This window comes from Callorhinchus milii, unplaced genomic scaffold (assembly GCF_018977255.1).
Source record: "Callorhinchus milii isolate IMCB2004 unplaced genomic scaffold, IMCB_Cmil_1.0 Scaffold10, whole genome shotgun sequence".
NCBI classification, from domain to species: domain Eukaryota; kingdom Metazoa; phylum Chordata; class Chondrichthyes; order Chimaeriformes; family Callorhinchidae; genus Callorhinchus; species Callorhinchus milii.
In genome coordinates, this window is record NW_024704751.1 from 10,503,689 (window position 1) to 10,522,414 (window position 18,726).

General features: G+C 46.0%; 2 protein-coding genes across 2 annotated transcripts; one reads left to right on the forward strand and one right to left on the reverse strand.

Moving 5' to 3' along the window:
• The first annotated feature begins 377 nt into the window (after positions 1–377).
• Positions 378–1,923, forward strand: LOC103180504 (claudin-4-like). Its single transcript, XM_007896399.2, has one exon. The coding sequence runs from the start codon at positions 519–521 to the stop codon at positions 1,149–1,151; it is 633 nt and encodes a 210-aa protein (XP_007894590.1). The 5' UTR covers positions 378–518; the 3' UTR covers positions 1,152–1,923.
• A 3,307-nt stretch (positions 1,924–5,230) lies between these two features.
• LOC103180502 (claudin-4-like) lies at positions 5,231–13,720 on the reverse strand. Its single transcript, XM_007896397.2, has 2 exons — positions 13,043–13,720; positions 5,231–6,948 (listed from the first exon to the last, which is right to left on the reverse strand). Exons 1-2 carry the CDS (start codon positions 13,523–13,525, stop codon positions 6,313–6,315), a joined length of 1,119 nt encoding a protein of 372 aa, XP_007894588.2. The 5' UTR covers positions 13,526–13,720; the 3' UTR covers positions 5,231–6,312.
• Between the last annotated feature and the right edge of the window lie 5,006 nt (positions 13,721–18,726).

The window sequence follows — 18,726 nt, forward strand, 5'->3', positions numbered from 1 at the left end:
CGTGGACCCCAAACTTTGACTCGCTTTCCTTTCTCCATAGATGCTGCCTGACCTGCTGAGGGCTCCCAGTGACTTCTGTTTTTGTTCCAGATTGCCAGCATCTGCAGTATTTTGCTGTTGTGCCATGATTATTATTATTGTAGCCCAATCTGCAGGGAATGCTCACACTTTCTGCATGTGGACAAAAAAAAAACTCTGCACTTTGCAAACTGAGAGACTTAAATTTCACACTGTCTCTCCCTTCAACGAATTAAACGGCCGATTCACAAAACACACGAAAAATTCCTATTGGGGAGTCCCTTCAGTCTGATCATCAGTGATAGAAAGAATCTGGACCAGCGGGTATTGCTGGCTTATTGCGGGCTTTAGTCAGATCAGGTGCTCAGCTCCCGCCCACATGTCGAGGGGCTATAAGTGCTGTTGTGTAGCCCCGTTGTCCTCAGATCGTTTGGGGGATTAGGAGACTTTATTTTTTTTAAAGGAAGAACTTGTTGACATTTGCAACGAGAGACAAAAACATGGCATCGATGGGGCTGCAGGTTTTGGGGGTGGTGTTGTGTGTGTTCGGATGGTTGGGAGCCCTCCTGACCTGTGTCCTCCCCATGTGGAGAGTCACCGCTTTCATCGGCAACAACATCGTGGTGGCTCAGATCATCTGGGAAGGTCTCTGGATGAACTGCATTGTGCAGAGCACAGGGCAGATGCAGTGTAAGGTGTACGACTCGTTGCTGGCTCTCTCTCAGGATCTCCAAGCCTCCAGAGCCCTGACCGTCATCTCGCTTGTGGTGGGCATCATTGGCCTCATCGTGTCCATCATGGGGGGCAAGTGCACCAACTGCATTGAGAACGAGGCCACCAAAGCCAAGGTGACCATCGTGGCTGGGATTGTCTTCATCCTGGCTGGAGTTTTGACCCTGATCCCGGTTTCCTGGTCAGCGAACACCATCATCAAGGATTTCTACAACCCCATCGTGACGGACGCCCAGAGGAGAGAGCTGGGGGCCTCCCTGTACATCGGTTGGGGAACCTCTGGTGTCCTGATTCTGGGAGGGGCTCTGCTCTGCTGCTCCTGCCCCCCCAGGAATCAGAGCGGATACACGGCCAAATATTCCGCTACAAGATCCACGGCCCCGAGCCAGAACTATGTGTAAACCAATGAGACGAGATCCAACCAAACTGGACTTTATTTCTCTTTTAAAATTGCTTCGCGTTTTTTTTACGCCAATTAAACTGCAATGTTCTCGTCTCTTTGGCCGGTAATTAAATTAGTTCTAGCATTTTTTTAAAGATATGGCTTGTTATAAGTGACTGTGTTTCTCATCGGGAATTGTGTGCGAGTTGTTGATGTCCCACCTGTTTCCAGACGCCTCTCAACACGTTGCACCTGACCATTGCCTGGTGCTGATCGGGAAGCCAAGCGCTTGGGGTGTTACAGATCAAGTTGAGGTTTATCCATCATTCCCCCCACCCCCAAAAAAATAGGTCAAATGGCAATGGAAGACCTGGATGTCGCCAATGAGCAACACAAGTGGCTTCTAACTTGCTTTGCAATCGCTCCTTTCCCACCTGCCGACAGTGAGAGAGCATTGGTTGAGTGTTGGTGTCATTACCAGCCAAGAGAAGAGTTGGTGTCTTTTTAGGCAGTGAGTACTTTTCAACTTACTAGTCCAGTCACTGTTGTCACTATCCAACCCGATTACTCCATGTTAATATCAATTTGATGAGGTTCCCCCCCACCCCCATCTGAAAGTTTGCTAGAATTTATTTCCATTGATCTCTTTTTTTAAAAAACGTTTTACTTCTCAGCCCTTTTCGTTGTTGCTGAGCTCTGTGTGTGTGTGTCCCACAATTACCAGACTGGCCTCCTGCTGAAATGTAATTTTTAGAAATGTTTCTTAATAAAAGTCATTCAAACGTGTTGCAGACCTGGTCTCTAGGTTGGAATTTGTCAGAAATGAACAGAAGAACTTTTGGGGGTTTGTTTAAGAGCTGTGGGACACTACCCTCTGTGAGGGGTGCAATCTGAATGTAAGTTGTTGTTCAAGGTGGACCTTGGGTGGGATCTAGTTGATGCCCTGAGGGACAACCAGGCAAGGCATCAGCTAACAGAACGGGTTGGGTTGTGACTGGGGCTGGTTCTGTTGGGCTTCACAGTTAATAATAATCCTTGTATTTGATATAGTGCCTTATGTCTTAGATGTCTCAAAGCGCTTCATCAAATATACTGTAAAGTGAACTGACTGTATATTTTGTGGATGGACTAAGGCAGCCAAATTGCACACAGCAGTGAATGTCCCACAAACAGTCGTGTATTTTTATTATTTGCTTGCTGCCTGGGCAGGGAATGTGGTTGGAATCTGCCCTGAGGTCAGCCCCTCAGTAAGGTGGGGTAGGAGCATTGACCTACATAATACCTGCCTCATGCAGCACTGTAATTGTTGTGGTTGTTTTCAGGCAGCCGGCTAGTACTTGCCCAGAGGGCAATCATCTGGGCACTGACCCTGGAGAGAATTTGATGGTTAGTGCTTTGATTTGAGAGCTACTTAGGTCATCAATGCCAAAGGGTTTTGATGAATTTCACTGAAATGTGTAGTGACTTGAATGCTTTGAAACAAATGCTCTGCAAGATTCCCATTTATATTTCTTGTTTTCCTTCAGGGGCAAAACAGAGCCACTGTGAGCCAGGGAGTTAGGTACAGTGTTTCTACAGCACCAATCCTGGAAGGGCTGATTTGTAACAATTGGAAAAGAGACTTGTCTGATTTATATCAAAAATAATAATCCTTGCATTTGATTATTGACAAGGGAACCTCACTCTTGTCTTCAAATCTTTCCACTCCTCTGCACCCCTCAACTTCTCTGACCTCTCCTCACAACAGTACCCATTGCCTTCGTTCCTCCGGGTCTGGCCTCCTCCTTGTCCCACGAGTCCTCTGCTCCACCCTCGGTGGCCGTACCTTCAGCCACTATGCCCTGAGGCTCTGGAACTGCCTTCTTCACTCCTTTTGTCTCGCTCTCTCCCTTCCCATTTTCAGGTCTCTGCTGAAGACTTTTTTGACCGCGCCTTTGGTCACCTTCCCCCCCCCCTCCGGCTCAGCCTCGGGATCCATTACTGTGAAGCGCTCTGAGACGCCGTCCGGATTGGGTGGGGGCTATATAAATCCAAGTTGTTGATATAGCACCTTGTCATGTCATTGAGACGTCTCAAAGTGCTTCAGAGTACTATAAAGTGAATCGACTTATTTTGTGGGTAAAATGCATTAGAGAAAAAAAACTGGGACTCCACTGAATCTTTCATTTCTGTCCTCGACTCCATGCAACAGTTGAGAGGCACAAAATAAAGGCATCTATTGTTGAGGTCTTACAGTGATATCCTCTGCACTTAGGGAAGGAACATATACTTTGCTGAGAATCACTAACAATGCCCTTTTGGTGTTCAAGAGTCATATTTCACAGATGAGGCATTACACATTCTACAACACTTGAGGCCTGTGAAGCTATGAAAAAGGGAGGGGGGAAAAAAGGCATAATTCTTACCACACATTGGTGAAAAAGGAACAAACTGCCTCTGTAGTCGGGCCTGAATCCTCTCTTTTCTTCCCTGCCCACCCCTCACCCCAATACTCATGGAAAAAAAAATCATATTGTGACCTGCTGCACAGAGGTGTTTGATGAATGGGAACTACAAGCCAATCCTCCTGTATTTTGTATTGAAAGAAAGCGGTCACCTTGGTGCAGACTGTTACAAACTGCAGTCCCACAGTTTGATGGGTGGGACAGAAAGAATGCACACAAACTGGTTAAAGAGAATAGTGAAGGAATTCCTGTGGAAAGTCCCTCTTTTAACAACAAGAAATCTAGAATAATTCTCATTTAGAATACAAGCTTTTTATTTGATGTTCTTCCTTCCTCTCCCGACAGTATCAGTTTGTTCAGATGGCAGTACTCTCCCCTCTCTGGCTCAGAAAGTCGTGGGTTCAAGACCCACATCAGGCTTATAGTAGAGGCTAATATTCTTAATGTTAATAGTAATCCTTGCATTTGATATAGTACCTTATCAACCCGCCTGCTCAGCCGGCTCTGGCTGCTCCACGTCCCCCAAACCACCCACCCCACCATTGGCGGGAGAGCCTTCAGCCACTCTGCCCCCAAACTCTGGAATTCCATCCCCCAATCACTCCGCCTCACCCCCTCCTTAGCCTTCTTCAAGTCCTGCCTCAAGACCCTCCTCTTCGACCATGCCATCGGCCACCCCCCTTCCCCTCCTCTCCCTTAGCCCCCCCAACCCCAGCTCAGGTGTGAAATGCTGTACACTGTCCAGAGCCTTGGGACATCCTCCCGACGTGAAAAGCGCTATACACATGTAATCTTGTTGTTATCAGGTCTTCGAGACATCTCAAAGCGCTTCACTGCATATACTGTAAAGTGAATTAACTGTATATTTTGAGAGTGAAACATGCACAGAGTAGTGTCCCACAAACATTTGTGGATTGAGTGACCAAATTATTATTTAAGGGATTTTTACCCTTGGAAAAGCAATCTGCCAAGCGACTAACAACCGAGTTCCTACTTACTGCTGGTAAACAGAGGTGTGTGGAGTAAGGAAACTTGCCCAACGTTTCTCTCTGCCCGGGAATCAAACCCAGGTCCTCTCGCTTGCAAGGCGAGTGCTCTAACCACTGAGCGACAGGACTCCACGTGGTTATCCTCTCAGACTATACCTAATGTTTAAATAATGGCACCAATTTGATCACGAAAGAACTAGAAATAATGTTTGCAACATTGTATGTGGATGCTTTACATTAGGTATTTGTAAATAAGAGGTTATTACCATTGCTTGGTTTGTAATGTTCACATTTCTATTTTTTGATTTATTACAATTTTTAAAAAAAAACTTGGTGTGAAACAACTGCAGATATGGAATATCTTCTGTTACAAAGCAAAGAATTAATCATAAGTGCACAATACTTGTAAAAATGAATAATAAACGAGGAGAGGGAAGTGACTAGTTATTGTATATAAATTCAGTTTACCGTTTCCCACATGGCTGGGAGCCAATGGTTACCGACTGGGGTAAATGCAGTGAAGCGCTTAGAGATGTCCTTTGCTATAGCAAATGCAAAGATAATTATCATTACAAGCTGTATTGATGGTATTGAGTAAATACAAATTAGTACAATAGATTCACTAATGACACAAACTAACTATTTAAGCTACACATGAGACCAGGGAACTTTAATACTACTTTAATGGATATAAATTGCACAAATCAACAGAACCGTGATTTGAAGTAAAGCGATTTACTCAATAAACAGGCACATTAAATGGTTTTACCAGCAAGCCCAGGTGGCAACATTAGCTCACACTGACTCAATCCCAACCAGAGAGCGAAACTAATTTTAAAATGATTTTATTCTGAAATTTCTAATTACATTTCAGCAAGTGCTCTCGATAGTTGAACACGTAACATGGCATGAAAGAAAGGACAGTATAAGCACTTCTTTTAAGAAATGAATTTAAGTTAGTGACTTTCCAACAAACTTTCAAATGATAAGGGGAAATAATTCAACGTGTATAAAACATCAAATAAACAGGTCAATTTGTGTAAAGCACTCTGCTGGAATGGAGCACACAATAGATAGGGGAAACGAAATCACACTCCTCTCTCCTCACTAACAAAAAAGATGCCAGCAACAATCACTGGGCCTCACAGTGACTCAGGTTAACATGTGTCCAGCACGACAGTGCATGTGTTGTAACCACTAAAACCAAATAACAACATCCATTCCTCTAACACTGCTGGTAACTACACACTGCCCAGACTCCAGCAGAGAGAATAGAGTGTGCGTGAGGGTTTGGAGCTACGATTTGCTGCTAAGTGGTGAACGAACCCCAGTTCTTTCTCTCTCCCTCCGCAGTGTGTCGGTTTCAATAAGCTCAATCATTTACCAACTCTCCACCAGTCAGACCAGCACTATGATGGTGGGGATGGTGCTGGTGGGGGAGGGGTATCTGGATGAGCATCAACCACAATGGGTTGACTACAGTCAACCTTGTCACTGGATTTCAGTCCCTCACACACCAACCCCCGCGCACGTTTCAATGGGGGTGAAGCAACTCAAACACTTTACAATTCACATCTTATGATAACTCTAGGGTTGGTTGATTACTGGCTTGTCCAAGAGATTAATGATATAATTCAATTTAATTGGTATATAAAAAAACACGTGAAGTGACGAGAAGAAAAAGAGTCCAATGTTTTGTCATGCCTCAAAAACCCCTTTCACCTCAAATTGAATGCTAGTTGAATGATTACACATAGTTTTTGCTTGGGGCTGTGGATCGAGCGGTGGAGTATTTAGCTGAATATCCGCTTTCATTCCTGGGGGGGCAGGTGCAGCAGAGCAGAGCCCCCCCAAGTATCAACAGCCCAGAGGCTCCCCAACCGATGTACAGGGAGGCCCCCAGCTCTCTCCTCTGGGCGTCCGTCACGATGGGGTTGTAAAAATCCTTGATGATGGTGTTCGCTGACCAAGAAACCGGGATCAGGGTCAAAACTCCAGCCAGGATGAAGATAATCCCAGCCACGATGGTCACCTTGGCTTTGGTGGCCTCGTTCCCAATGCAGTTGGTGCACTTGCCCCCCATGATGGACACGATCATACCAATGATGCCCACCACAATCGAGATGACGGTCAGGGCTCTGGAGGCTTGGAGATCCTGAGAGAGAGCCAGCAACGAGTCGTACACTTTGCACTGCATCTGCCCTGTGCTCTGCACGATGCAGTTCATCCAGATACCTTCCCAGATGATCTGAGCCACCACGATGTTGTTGCCAATGAAAGCAGTGACTCTCCACATGGGGAGGACACAGGTCAGGAGGGCTCCCAGCCACCCGAACACACACAGGACAATGCCTAGGATTTGGAGTCCCATCGATGCCATTTTCTCTATTGTAGTTAGTGAGGATCTTTCAGACAAAGAATCACCTCCTGGTCCGAAACGATCTGAGGACAACTGGCTAAACAAGTGCACTTTATAGCCCCCTGGACTTGTGGGCGGGAACTGAGCGCCTGATTTCAGTGAAGCCCGCTATAAACAAACAATACCTGTTGTCCCAGATTCCTTTGGTCTCAGTATCATTTTCAGGTATCATTTTGGCTGCTTTTGATCTCTCTCCTGAAAGGAAGAACATCTGACCTAGCAAAAAGAAGCCTTGTGTGTGTGATTTGGGGGAAATGTATTTACATTCCTTCCTCCCTCTTCCCCGAATAAATATTTTATTGTTAAATGGATAGATTATTTTGCCTGAATTAAATAATATTACATTGAAATGGTTGACAGTTTTACTCGTTTGTTAGCAAGGCCCTGTCACATACTCTGCTCTCTCTCTGCTTTCACTATTGCTGCTCACCACCCCAGGCCTTTTAACTAATATTTCAGCCACTCACTCCAAAAGTTGCATAGAACAGTTCAAAGGTCACTGTAATCGGGGAAAAAGAGTTTTGCAAACACTTTGTTAGAAATAAAGGGAAGCCTGCCATTAGTTGTATGAATTGTAGTAAATGCATGGGACAGGCTCCCTTGGGAACGGTGGAAGCAGAAAGTGTTGATTTTTTCAAGAACAAATTGGATAGATTTCTGTTATGAAATATCTCGGGATACAGCATATAGTTTGGGACAGGAAGTGCGCAAGCAACTGCCAGTATGGTGGAAGGCGAACTGGATGGACCTTGGTCTTCTTTCATCTGGTAACTCTTATATTCTTAAATCCCTTCAGGCCCCAGAAACCCTTAACCTCTCTGATTTTATCTTAACAGCACCCCCCCCCACCCTTCCCTGACACTGGTAAGTGCTCCGAGATACATGTCACAGATACATATATAAATGCAAAGAGTTGTTGTTAAAGTGTGGTGACTGTATTTGTAGGCGATTGCAGCAGACCATTGACGTACTGTATAGCATTACTCACAGAGAGTCATGAGCTGAAGATTGTGGACGTGCCTATGTCCCATGTTTTTGGTGATTGCTCAATACCAAAGTAAAGGTGTCAGAGATCTGGAACACCATCTGAGTATCAGTTGAGTTTGTGTGTGATCTTTCTTTCCTGGTTCTGCTACCTTATATAGACAGCAGTGATCAGCGAAAAAAGACTCAAATACCCAATGCAATTGCTAAACATACAAACTCCACCAAACCAGTTATGCCTGGGGCAAAACCGCATTGTTGTTTTTAATAATAAACCTTGCATTCAATATCTCACCTTTCACATCGCGAGGACATCTCAAAGTGCTTCACTGGATCTATATATATATATAGTGATATGTATTTTATAAGAGAAGCAGTAGTGAAGTTACACGCAGCAATGTCCCACAAACAGACATGAAGTCAGTAACCAATTTTATTAAGGAGATTGTCGGCCAGGATACTGGAAGAAACTCTATTTTTGAATGGAGCCGTGGAATTTTGAACATTCACCTGAGCAGGCAGATGGTACTTCAGATTAATGTCTCATCTAAAGGACGGCACCGCCAACAAAGCAGCGACACCTCCAGCAGTGCATCGGAGAATCAGTCTAGACTTATGAGTTCACAGTCCTGATGTGGGGCTTGGACAGCAGCCTTCTGATTCAGAGGCAAAATTGCTAACAACAAAACTTGCACTTATATAGCACCCTCCACACAGGGCAGAGTCTCAGAGCACTAATAATTGAGTCAGGCTTTTTTCTTTGTTGATCTCACCATCAATAAAAATAGTGATATCCTCGCTCTCACTAAAACCTGGATCACCCCCGGTGACACCTTACCCCTTACTGATGGTGGAGTCCTGTGGCTCAGTGGTTAGAGCACTTGCCTTGCAAGCGAGACACCGGGATTCAATTCCACGCAGAGGGCGAAACCTTGGGCAAGTTTCCTTACTCCACACTCCTAATGATAATCCCTCCAAAACAAAACAATAATAAATTGGTCATTTTCAATCCACGAGTGTTTGTGGGACATTGCTGTGCGCAATTGGCTGCCGCGTTTCACTCACAAATATACAGTCAATTCACTTTACAGTATATTCTGTGAAGTGCTTTGAGACGTCTAGAAGATGTGAAAAGTGCTATATCAAATGCAAGGATTATTATTATTATTACTGAGGCCACCCCACCTAGTTACACCTTCCATCATACCCCACAACCTAATTGTGGTGGTGGTGGTGTGGCTCTCATCTTCAGATCTCCACTCAATCTATCTCCTTTCTCTTCAGAAACCTTTCCCTCCTTTGAACACCTCATTCTATAACATCTTTCCATAAAAATTCTCCTGATCTAATCCCTTCAGCACTTTCCTCACTGACATCTCCACCCTTCTCCCCCACCGTGAGTGGGTTTTTTTTTGTTAAAGAAATCATTATTTGGGATGTCCTTCCAATGAGAAATTTTGTGTAGTATCACTAATTTTTTTCCAACAATCTAAAGTGAAAAAGTGTAAGTTAGCAGTAAAATGTGCCTCTCAAAATTTGTCAAATTTCACCTGCAATTTTTGGCAAATATTTCTGCAATTTTCTATTTATTGACCATGGTCATAATCCCTCATTCCATCTCCTTCCCCTCCACACACTACCTTAACAGCCAAGTATATTTTATGTGCAACCCAAAAGCTATATTGCAACACCAATCCCTCAAAATGTTATAAAACACCCACCCTACCCATGTGGACACCTCCCTTGGTTAACAACAACAACAAAATTACAGTTGTAAAGCCCTTTCACATCAGGAGGATGTCCCAAGGTGCTGAACAGTCGAGGTTCAGGATCCAAGTGTGAGGGGGGGGGACGCGCAGGGTTGGGGTGAGGGAGGACAGAGAAGTAGGAGGATGGCTGAAGGCACAGACAAAGAGGAGGATCTTAAGTTGTGCCTTAAAGGAGGCAAGAGAGGGAGGAAGGTGAAGGGATTCTGGGATGGAGTTCCAAAGGGTGGGGGCTGAGAGACTGAAAGTCCACACACTGCTGGTAGGGCTGGTCAGACGGGAGACATGGAGCAGGCCAGAGCCTGTGAGTGGAGGTCGCAGACAGGTTGATAGGGAGTCAGCAGGTCAGAGAGAGGGGTGACAGTAGGGATGAGGAAAGGCAGAGAGGTGGGTGGGCGACCAAAGGCATGGTTGAAGAGAAGGGACTAGAGAAGAAGGCAAGGGCGGAAGCGAGGCGAAGGGACTGTGGGATGGAGTTCCAGAGTGTGGGGGCAGAGGGGCTGAAAGCCCGGCCACTGCTTGTAGGGCGGTTCGGGCGGGAGACATCGAGCAGGCCGGATGGAGCCCACTGAACGTAGAGAGCGGGCAGGTTGGTAGGGAATCAGCAGGTCAGAGAGGTAGGAGGGGGCAAGGCCATGGATGGCCTTGAAAGCGAGGACAAATATCTTGAACTTGATCCTCTGGGGGATGGGGAGCGAGTGGAGTCGGGCGAGGATGGGAGTGATGGGGTTGGGAGAGGGTGGGGGTGATGGGTTCGGGCGAGGGTGATGGGGTCAGGCGAGGGTGGGGTTGATGGGGCCGGGCGAGGGTGGGGTTGATGGGGTTGGGCGAGGGTGGGAGTGATGGGGTCGCGGAGCCTGGAGTACACAAGCTGCAGAGCTTTGGATGATCTGCAGTGTGTGAAGCGAAGAGTTGGGAAGGCTGATGAGGAGGGAGTTCCAGTAATCGAGCCTTGTGTGACAAATGCATGGGTGAGGGTTTGGGAAGCCTGAGGGGTGAGGCAGTGGCGGAGTCTGGCAATGTTGCGGAGGTGGTGATAGATAGTGCCGGTCATGGGGCGGATGTGGGGGAGAAAGGACAGTTCAAGATCAAACAAGATACCCAGGTTCCTGACCGGCTTAATGAGGTTGAGTGTGCAGCTGTGGAGGCTGATGCTGCCAGCGGTAGAAAGTTGGATGTCATCTAGGCTTTGGATGTCAGACAGGACATCAGTTGTCCTAGAATCGAGTGCGGAGGCAGAGAGATAAGAGTTCAACGTCATCTACGTACTTGTGAAAGTTGACCCCTTGTCTGTGGATCATGTCACCAAGGGGGTGCATGTAGAGGTTGAAGAGAAGGGGACCGAGGACAGAGCCCTGAGGAACTCCACACGAGACTGTGCGGGGGCTGGAAAAGAAACCGTTGCCGGAGACAAATTGGAGATGGTGTAAGCGATAAGACCTGAACCATTCAAGGACAAAACCTTGAAGGCTGAGAAGAGGCGGTGGAGGAGGATGGAGAGTATATGCAGTTGACATGCCAACATCCACAAAATGTCACCACCCATCCACACGCAAAGAACTATGCTTAGCATCCCTACACCCTTCAACATTAGTCATTCATTTACCTCATTCATTCCCTCCACCGAAAGGAAGTGTTACACAACACACAGCCTGTGCCCCCCCCCCCCCCCCCTCTCACCCCATTCACACCTGTTAGGTTTCGGTTAAGCCTCAGACAATGGTTGGTTTCTGGTGGAGATTCTCCGAGTAAACATTAACTGCTGGAAACAATAGCATGAAAAACCCTGAGCTGAAACACACCCCAATGAACATTAAATCAGTTAAGCCTCGGCCCCTCCCGGCCACACGGTGGTGACCAGTCCCACCACTCCCGGGAGGCGCGTGGCGGCTCGAGAGGCGTCGAACAGAGACAGAGAGCGAAAACTCCGAGAAAACTGCTTATCACAGGTCTATAGCGAAAGGCGCGTTGTCTGTCGGCGATGTTGTATATGTGCAATTTATTTCACTTCTCTCTTGGCCGAGGATTTGTTGTTTTGGAGGCGGTTATATTGCATTAAGAGGCGAAGTCAAAGTGGCTTTAGTGGTGCATCTTAATTTATTTTATTTATTCTGGAGGCAATGCAATGCTCACATATACATATACAGGTCCCCCCCCCCCAGGCTGTAGGTTAAAAAACACACATCTCGGTACACAGAAAAAGCGGAGCGAAAGAAAAAACAATAAGGAAACAAAAATCAACTATTACTGATCTATCATTGGGCGGATCACAAAAAATAAACACTATATATGAAATGCGGTAATTAAAGCGATATTAATTCAGCACAGAGGACGGACAACAAAAGCTTCAGTTTGCCTCCGACTTCTGTAACCCAAAGGCGCGCAAATACCTCCGCAACCTCCAACATATCAGATAACAGGTGTCGTTCCCCCCTACACACACACACACACAGGTCTGTCATCCCGTCCCCCGTCCCCCCCACACACACACAGGTCCCCCCCCCACACACACAGGTCCCCCCACCCCCCACACACAGGTCCCCCCCACATACACACAGGTCCCGTCCCCCCCCCCCCCCACACACACACAGGTCCCCCCACACACACACACACAGGTCCCCCCACACACACACAGGCCCCCCCACACACACAGGCCTCCACACACACACAGGTCCCGTCCCCCCCCTCCCCACACACACACACACAGGTCCCCACACACAGGCCCCCCACCGCACACACACAGGTCTCCCCCCCCCCCCACACACACACACAAAGGTCCCCCCTCCCCATACACACACAGGTCCGAAGTATTTGGGGGTAGAAGTAAGATACACCATCAAAAAACGAGGTTTCAGCATTTTTCTCTGATTATTCACAAGATAATACAAAAAGTCCCCAATCTCACTTATATGAATTCAAAGACATTCTCCTCACTTGACCATTGACACACAAACTGAGCCATTGCACATTCATTCCAATTTATCCATTCATCCATTGCAAGTGACTACATCTCCTAATGTCCGCTCTGAGTGAAAAGTCCGCGACGAGAAGAGGATGGAGGAAGGTTGGGGTCTTCTCAAGTCAAGTCTCACCCCGGATTCCGACTGAAAACGCGCTTGAAAAGTCCCGAAAATCCCGTTTTCTTGGCGCCTCTTCCTTCCTTACACATAGTTCTTGCTGGGGACGGAGGAGCGAGCGGCGGAGTATTTGGCCGAGTAGTTGTCGTTCTTGGGGGGACAGGAGCAGCAGAGCAGAGCCCCTCCCAGCAGCAACAGCCCAGAGGTTCCCCAACCGATGTACAGGGAGGCCCCCAGCTCTCTCCTCTGGGCGTCCGTCACGATGGGGTTGTAGAAATCCTTGATGATGGTGTTGGCTGACCAGGAAACCGGGATCAGGACCATCAGCCCAGAGAGGATGAAGACAATCCCAGCCACGATGGTGACCTTGGCTTTGGTGACTTCGTTTTCGATGCAGTTGGTGCACTTGCCCCCCATGATGGACACGATGATACCCAGCACTCCCACCACGATGGCGATGACGGTCAGGGCTCTGGAGGCTTGGAGATCCTGAGAGAGAGCCAGCAACGAGTCGTACACCTTACACTGCATCTGCCCTGTGCTCTGCACGATGCAGTTCATCCAGAGACCTTCCCAGATGATCTGAGCCACCACGATGTTGTTGCCGATGAAAGCGGTGACCCTCCACATGGGGAGGATGCAGGTCACGATAGCCCCCAACCAGCCCAGCACACTCAGGGCGATGCCCAGGATCTGCAGTCCCATCGATGCCATGTTGTTTCTTGGCGAGGTGGATGGTTGTTGAGTTTCGTGGGTATTGGCGACGTGGAGTGTGGAGTAGAGAGACAGAGACAAAGACTGAAGTTGAGCAGCTGAGTTCTTGGTCGTTTGTGAGAGGTGTGCCACCAGAGAGACGCTAGTTATTGCCTCGGGATTGTGGGCGGGTAACTAAGCCTTAAGCCCCCTATCAACTGGGTCCTGCCCCCATCCACCCACTCGCTACACAGATACTCAAACTCATACGTTACAGTCACACAAAAAAAAACTGTCTCTCACATGATGTGGCGTCACCTGCTATCAGTCAATACACAATCATTATTAGAAACAAAAACAGAAGTCACTGGGAGCCCTCAGCAGGTTAGGCAGCATCTATGGAGAAAGGAAAGTGAGTCAACGTTTCGAGTCCATGACACTTCGTCAGAGCTGTCTAATCATCGTTATTAGGGCGTTCACTTGCTGGTTTCACTGGGGGTGTTTACATAATGTTATTCCCTCTCCCCCCAACGCACATTCATGTGACAAAGTACTTAATCAAACCAAATAAGCTCCCTCCGTCATGCATGTTCAAGCACATTTGCCTACAGTCTCCCTCTCTCTCTACCTGTGATAATCAGCTTCTTTGTGCTGTATTTCTGACTTGGAAATTATACCCTAGAGCGATGCACACACAGCTTTCTATGGAACCCTGTGTTAGAGTTTAAATAGACGTCTTTAGCAGCAAGGTAACTGGCAAGTCGGGCAGGTACAGAGTGTGTTAGCAAGGACAGGACAAGGTAATAAACAGCATTTCTGGAGCAAGCAGATAAAAGTAGATAAGCTTGTGTCATGAGAGCAGCCATGAATAAGGGAAAATTTCAAATAGGTGTCAGCGAGGCTCATTGGGTAGCATTCTCAGCTTTGGTTAGCAGGAAATGAATTTCAAGATCAGTATAATATGATAATAATGATTATAATATAATAACACTCTGGAACTCCATCCCACGGTCCCTTCGCCTCGCTTCCTCCCTTGCCTCCTTCAAGGTCCGTCGCAAGACCTTTTTCTTCGACCGTGCCTTTGGTCTCCCTCCCACCTCTCTGCCTTCCCTCACCCCTACACCCCCCCCCCCCCCCACCCCATGCCCCCATGCTCGGGCCCCGACGCCTGACTGTTCAGCGCTTTGGGACGTCCTCCCGATGTGAAAGGCACTCTATAAATGTAATTTTGTTGTTGTTATGATCCTTGCATTTTATATAGCAACTCAGTGAATTATGTTGAGCCATGAGAAATTGCTGTATCAAATGCAACTTTTATTATGAAAATAGCAACACTGGATATGACCTCCCCTGAGGCTGATGTTTGGGACTGTTGATACTGTAACATGTTAAATATGTACATGTAATCTGTCATATGCCAGAATTGCAAAAGACTCCCAGCATGTTCAACCCAAAGTAATATCCATCAATAACCAATATATCTAATGTTTTATCCAAATAACAGACATTTTGGAGGCAGTATAGGAAGAATGGAGGAAACGAGCAGAGCAAAAGGACTGGATCACATCCATGTGAATGGACATTGACTGAGGAGCAATTTGTAAAAATAATAATAATAATAATCCTTGCATTTGATACACCGCCTTATCACCTCCTTGAGGCATCTCAAAGTGCTTCACAGGATACTTCGCCCACAAATATACAGTCAATTCACTTTTACAGTCTATTTTGTGAAGCGTTTTGGGATGTCTAGAAGACGTGAAAAGCGTTATATCAAATGCAAGGATTATTATTATTATAATTATACCACAAAGTGGAGTGACTGTATTTTGTGGGCGAATGTGGCACACAACAATGTCTCACAAACAGCCATGAAGTGAATGACCAATTTTATTTGGGGGATAGAGAGAAATTCCCTTCTCTTTTGAAATACTGCCATGAGATCTTTAATGTCCACCTGAACAGGCAGACAGGACCTCGGTTTAACATTTGTTTTCTGAAGGATGTCAAAGAGTTTTATGTTAACATGGAAGACAGAAAGAACTCCAGGTGCCCTTTTGAACAATTTATGCTGTCTACAACAACAAGATTGCATTTATAGAGTGCCTTTCACGTCGGGAGGACATCCCGACTGATCTGGGAGGATGTCTACTTCAATGGTCTTCCGTGGTCGGCAAAGTACCTTATTAAATGATTGCTCAGCTGTTGGCTGTTTGTAGTATAATGCTGAGATGTTAAACTAAGGTCCCATCTGCCTGTTCAGGTGGATGTTAAAGATCCCGTGGCACTATGCGAAAAGGGAGGGAGTTTCTCTCTTCCGTTGTCTTGGCCAACAATCCCCCAAATAAAATGATTCTTTGTTTCATGGATGTTTGTAGGACATTGTGCAAATTGGCTGCCACATTTGCCTAGAAAGTACCTGGTCACTACAGTTTTCAGTAAATTCTGTGAAGCAAGTCGAGGTGTCCTTCAGACATGAAAAGTTAGATCAAATGCAAGGATTATTAATATTAATAATAGTTTGCTTTCATCTTTTATATACTTTAACAGTGGAGCCGATGTAAAAGCTGAGACTCTTTGTGCAACCTAGGAATGGAAAAAACACTTTTATTCTGGAAAATGCTACAGAGCACAGTAAGTTAAAGATAATAGTTAAAGATAATAGTGTGGGCAAAGAATGAGGTGTGAAGTGCACCACTGTGTTTTACATAACAGCATCCTTGTCTCCAGTGGGAACCAAGATAAAAGACAGGAGATGAGGAATGAAGTGGCTTCTTTCTGTTTCAGGCTTCTTTGATCTAACAATCCCCACCATTGCTATTGGCAGGAACTTTGCTCATTGGAAGGAGTTTCCTGATGAAGTGTGATTCACAAAGTATGTAGAGAGATGTGCAGACAATGCTTCAGAGGGACAGTCCCACACATTCACTCAATTCAGCCGTGGCTATGAGGTCTGCAGTGTTTCAGACACATCAGTCACTGCACCCCCTTTACTCATCATTACTCTTTGGGATGATTCCCTGCCCCCTAGTCACTGGGGCACGAAGTCCCCCTCCCCCCGCTCAGCTCCAGTTAATCCTGCAAGGCAAAGCCCTAACAGGTAGGGTGGTCCTAACTGGACAAACAGCAGGAAAGCTTGCCAGACAGCAATATCAATGGTAAGCAATGGGCAGGGCGGTCTCCAGCAGTTACCCCAACACACACTATGGGCTCCCCAAACCTTAGCTCTTGCCAACCTGCGCCTAATATTTTCCAGAATTAGATAGGCAAGAAGCTTCCCTCCAGGGAGAGAGTGTGTATTCCAACAATCTATCTCTGGAAGTTCCATGTGTAGGTGGGATGCATGGAATTCTCAGTTTGGTTTGGATACTCATTAGCATGGTGATGGGTTTCCACATGTGTTAGACACTCGACTGAAAAAAAATCATTACTCAGCAATTCACCCCTTCACTGACTATTACTCAGGGACTATTATTCCACTGACCACTACTCCGCCGCCTGCACTGTCTGTTACTTATTACCAGAGTGCAATGCTTTCTCAAGACTACAAGTTAATAATAATAATCCTAACATTTGGTATAGTGCATTTTCACATCAGGAGGGAGCCTCAAAGCGTTTTACAGGAGATACTGTAAAGTGCAGTGACTGTGTTTTGCGAGCTAACACGCAGACAGTTTTGCACATAGCAATGTCCCACAGACAACCATGGAGTGAATGACCAATTTTATTTAGGGAATTGTTGACCAAGACACGGGGAGAGAGAAAGAAACTCCCTTCTCTTTTTGAATAATCGTTAACGCCCACCTGAACAGGCAGATGGGGCCTTAGTTTAACATCTGAAACGAAGGATGGAAAAGTACAGAAGGGACATACTGAATACTGCAAATGAAGCATTTAATATCAGTGAGTCAGTCTCACAATGAGATGGGTGTTACTGTTGCAAACAGTGTTTATCCCTTGTGAGTCAATGTGCTTGGAGCATAAAGTGAAACATCTTGAGCGCAGGAGAATATTCAGCCCATTGAGACTGTGTCACTGCCTTTTTACCACTTTTAATTCATTTCACTTTCCAGCTCTCTCCCCATATCCTTTAATGAGTTTAACTCATGTTTGTTCTTTTTTGAATGTGTCCATTGATTCAGCCTCAATATTTACTTTAGATAAAATTCCAAACCTTCACAACACAAACAGCAAAGGAATTCATTTTGCTCTCTGCCGTGGTTGTTCTGTAGAATGTTGGGGGAGAGACAGGTGTTGTTTTAAGTAAGTTATCTTTTGTTGAGTTGGGGGAAAAAAAGAAATACAAATTCCATCAGTTATCCAAACAGCTCTTATCTGCTTCCCTCTGTTTACCTCCTTTCAAACATTGTGACCCAGGAGCTTTTTTGGTATTTTTGTTTTTGCCTGAGTAATTTTATAATATATATTTTCAAAGGAATATAACACCTTCTGCTACTAATCCTGAGACTATGCACCTTGTTACTGAATCCCCAACTAAAGGAAATTTTTTTTGTACTATTTAACTTCTCGTCTTCAGAATTTTAAACATCTCTGTCATAACTAACCTCCCCTATTCCTGTGAGAAAAGGTCCAATTCAGCCAGTATCTTCTCACATATATATTGCCTCATTTAGGTGTCAGCCTGGCTATAACTAGAAGAGGAAGTTTAGAAGGGTGTAGGAGGGATTAAGGAATGGGTGAGGATTTGTGTGGAGTATAAACACTGGCACAGACTGGTGGGGCTGAGTGACCTGTTCCATGCTGTACATTCTTTGTCAATCTTTCTTATGCTGTGAGGTTCAAGCCCCATGTCAGGACTTTGAGCTTCTAGACTGGGCCACAAATGCAGTGCAATGCTGGGGGAGCATTACAATGTCAGAGGCGCTGTCCTTCAGATGAGATGTCAAGTCAAGGTCTCGTCTGCCTGTTGAAAAGGACATTACAAATCCACTATTTTAAAAGAGAAGGCAATCCAGATTAATCCACCACCCACATGAGGGCATTCTATGTAAATGCAAGTTGCTGTTGTCATACACGGATGCTCAGTCTGGTTTGGACACTGTTCACCAAACTGATGGGTCTGGTTTCTGCATATGTCGAACACCTGGCTGACCAAAAAAATACAGGGACAACAACAACAACATTGCATTTATAGAGTGCCTTTCACGTCGGGAGGATGTCCCAAGGCGCTAGATAGTTGGGTCAGGACCCGAGAAAGGGGG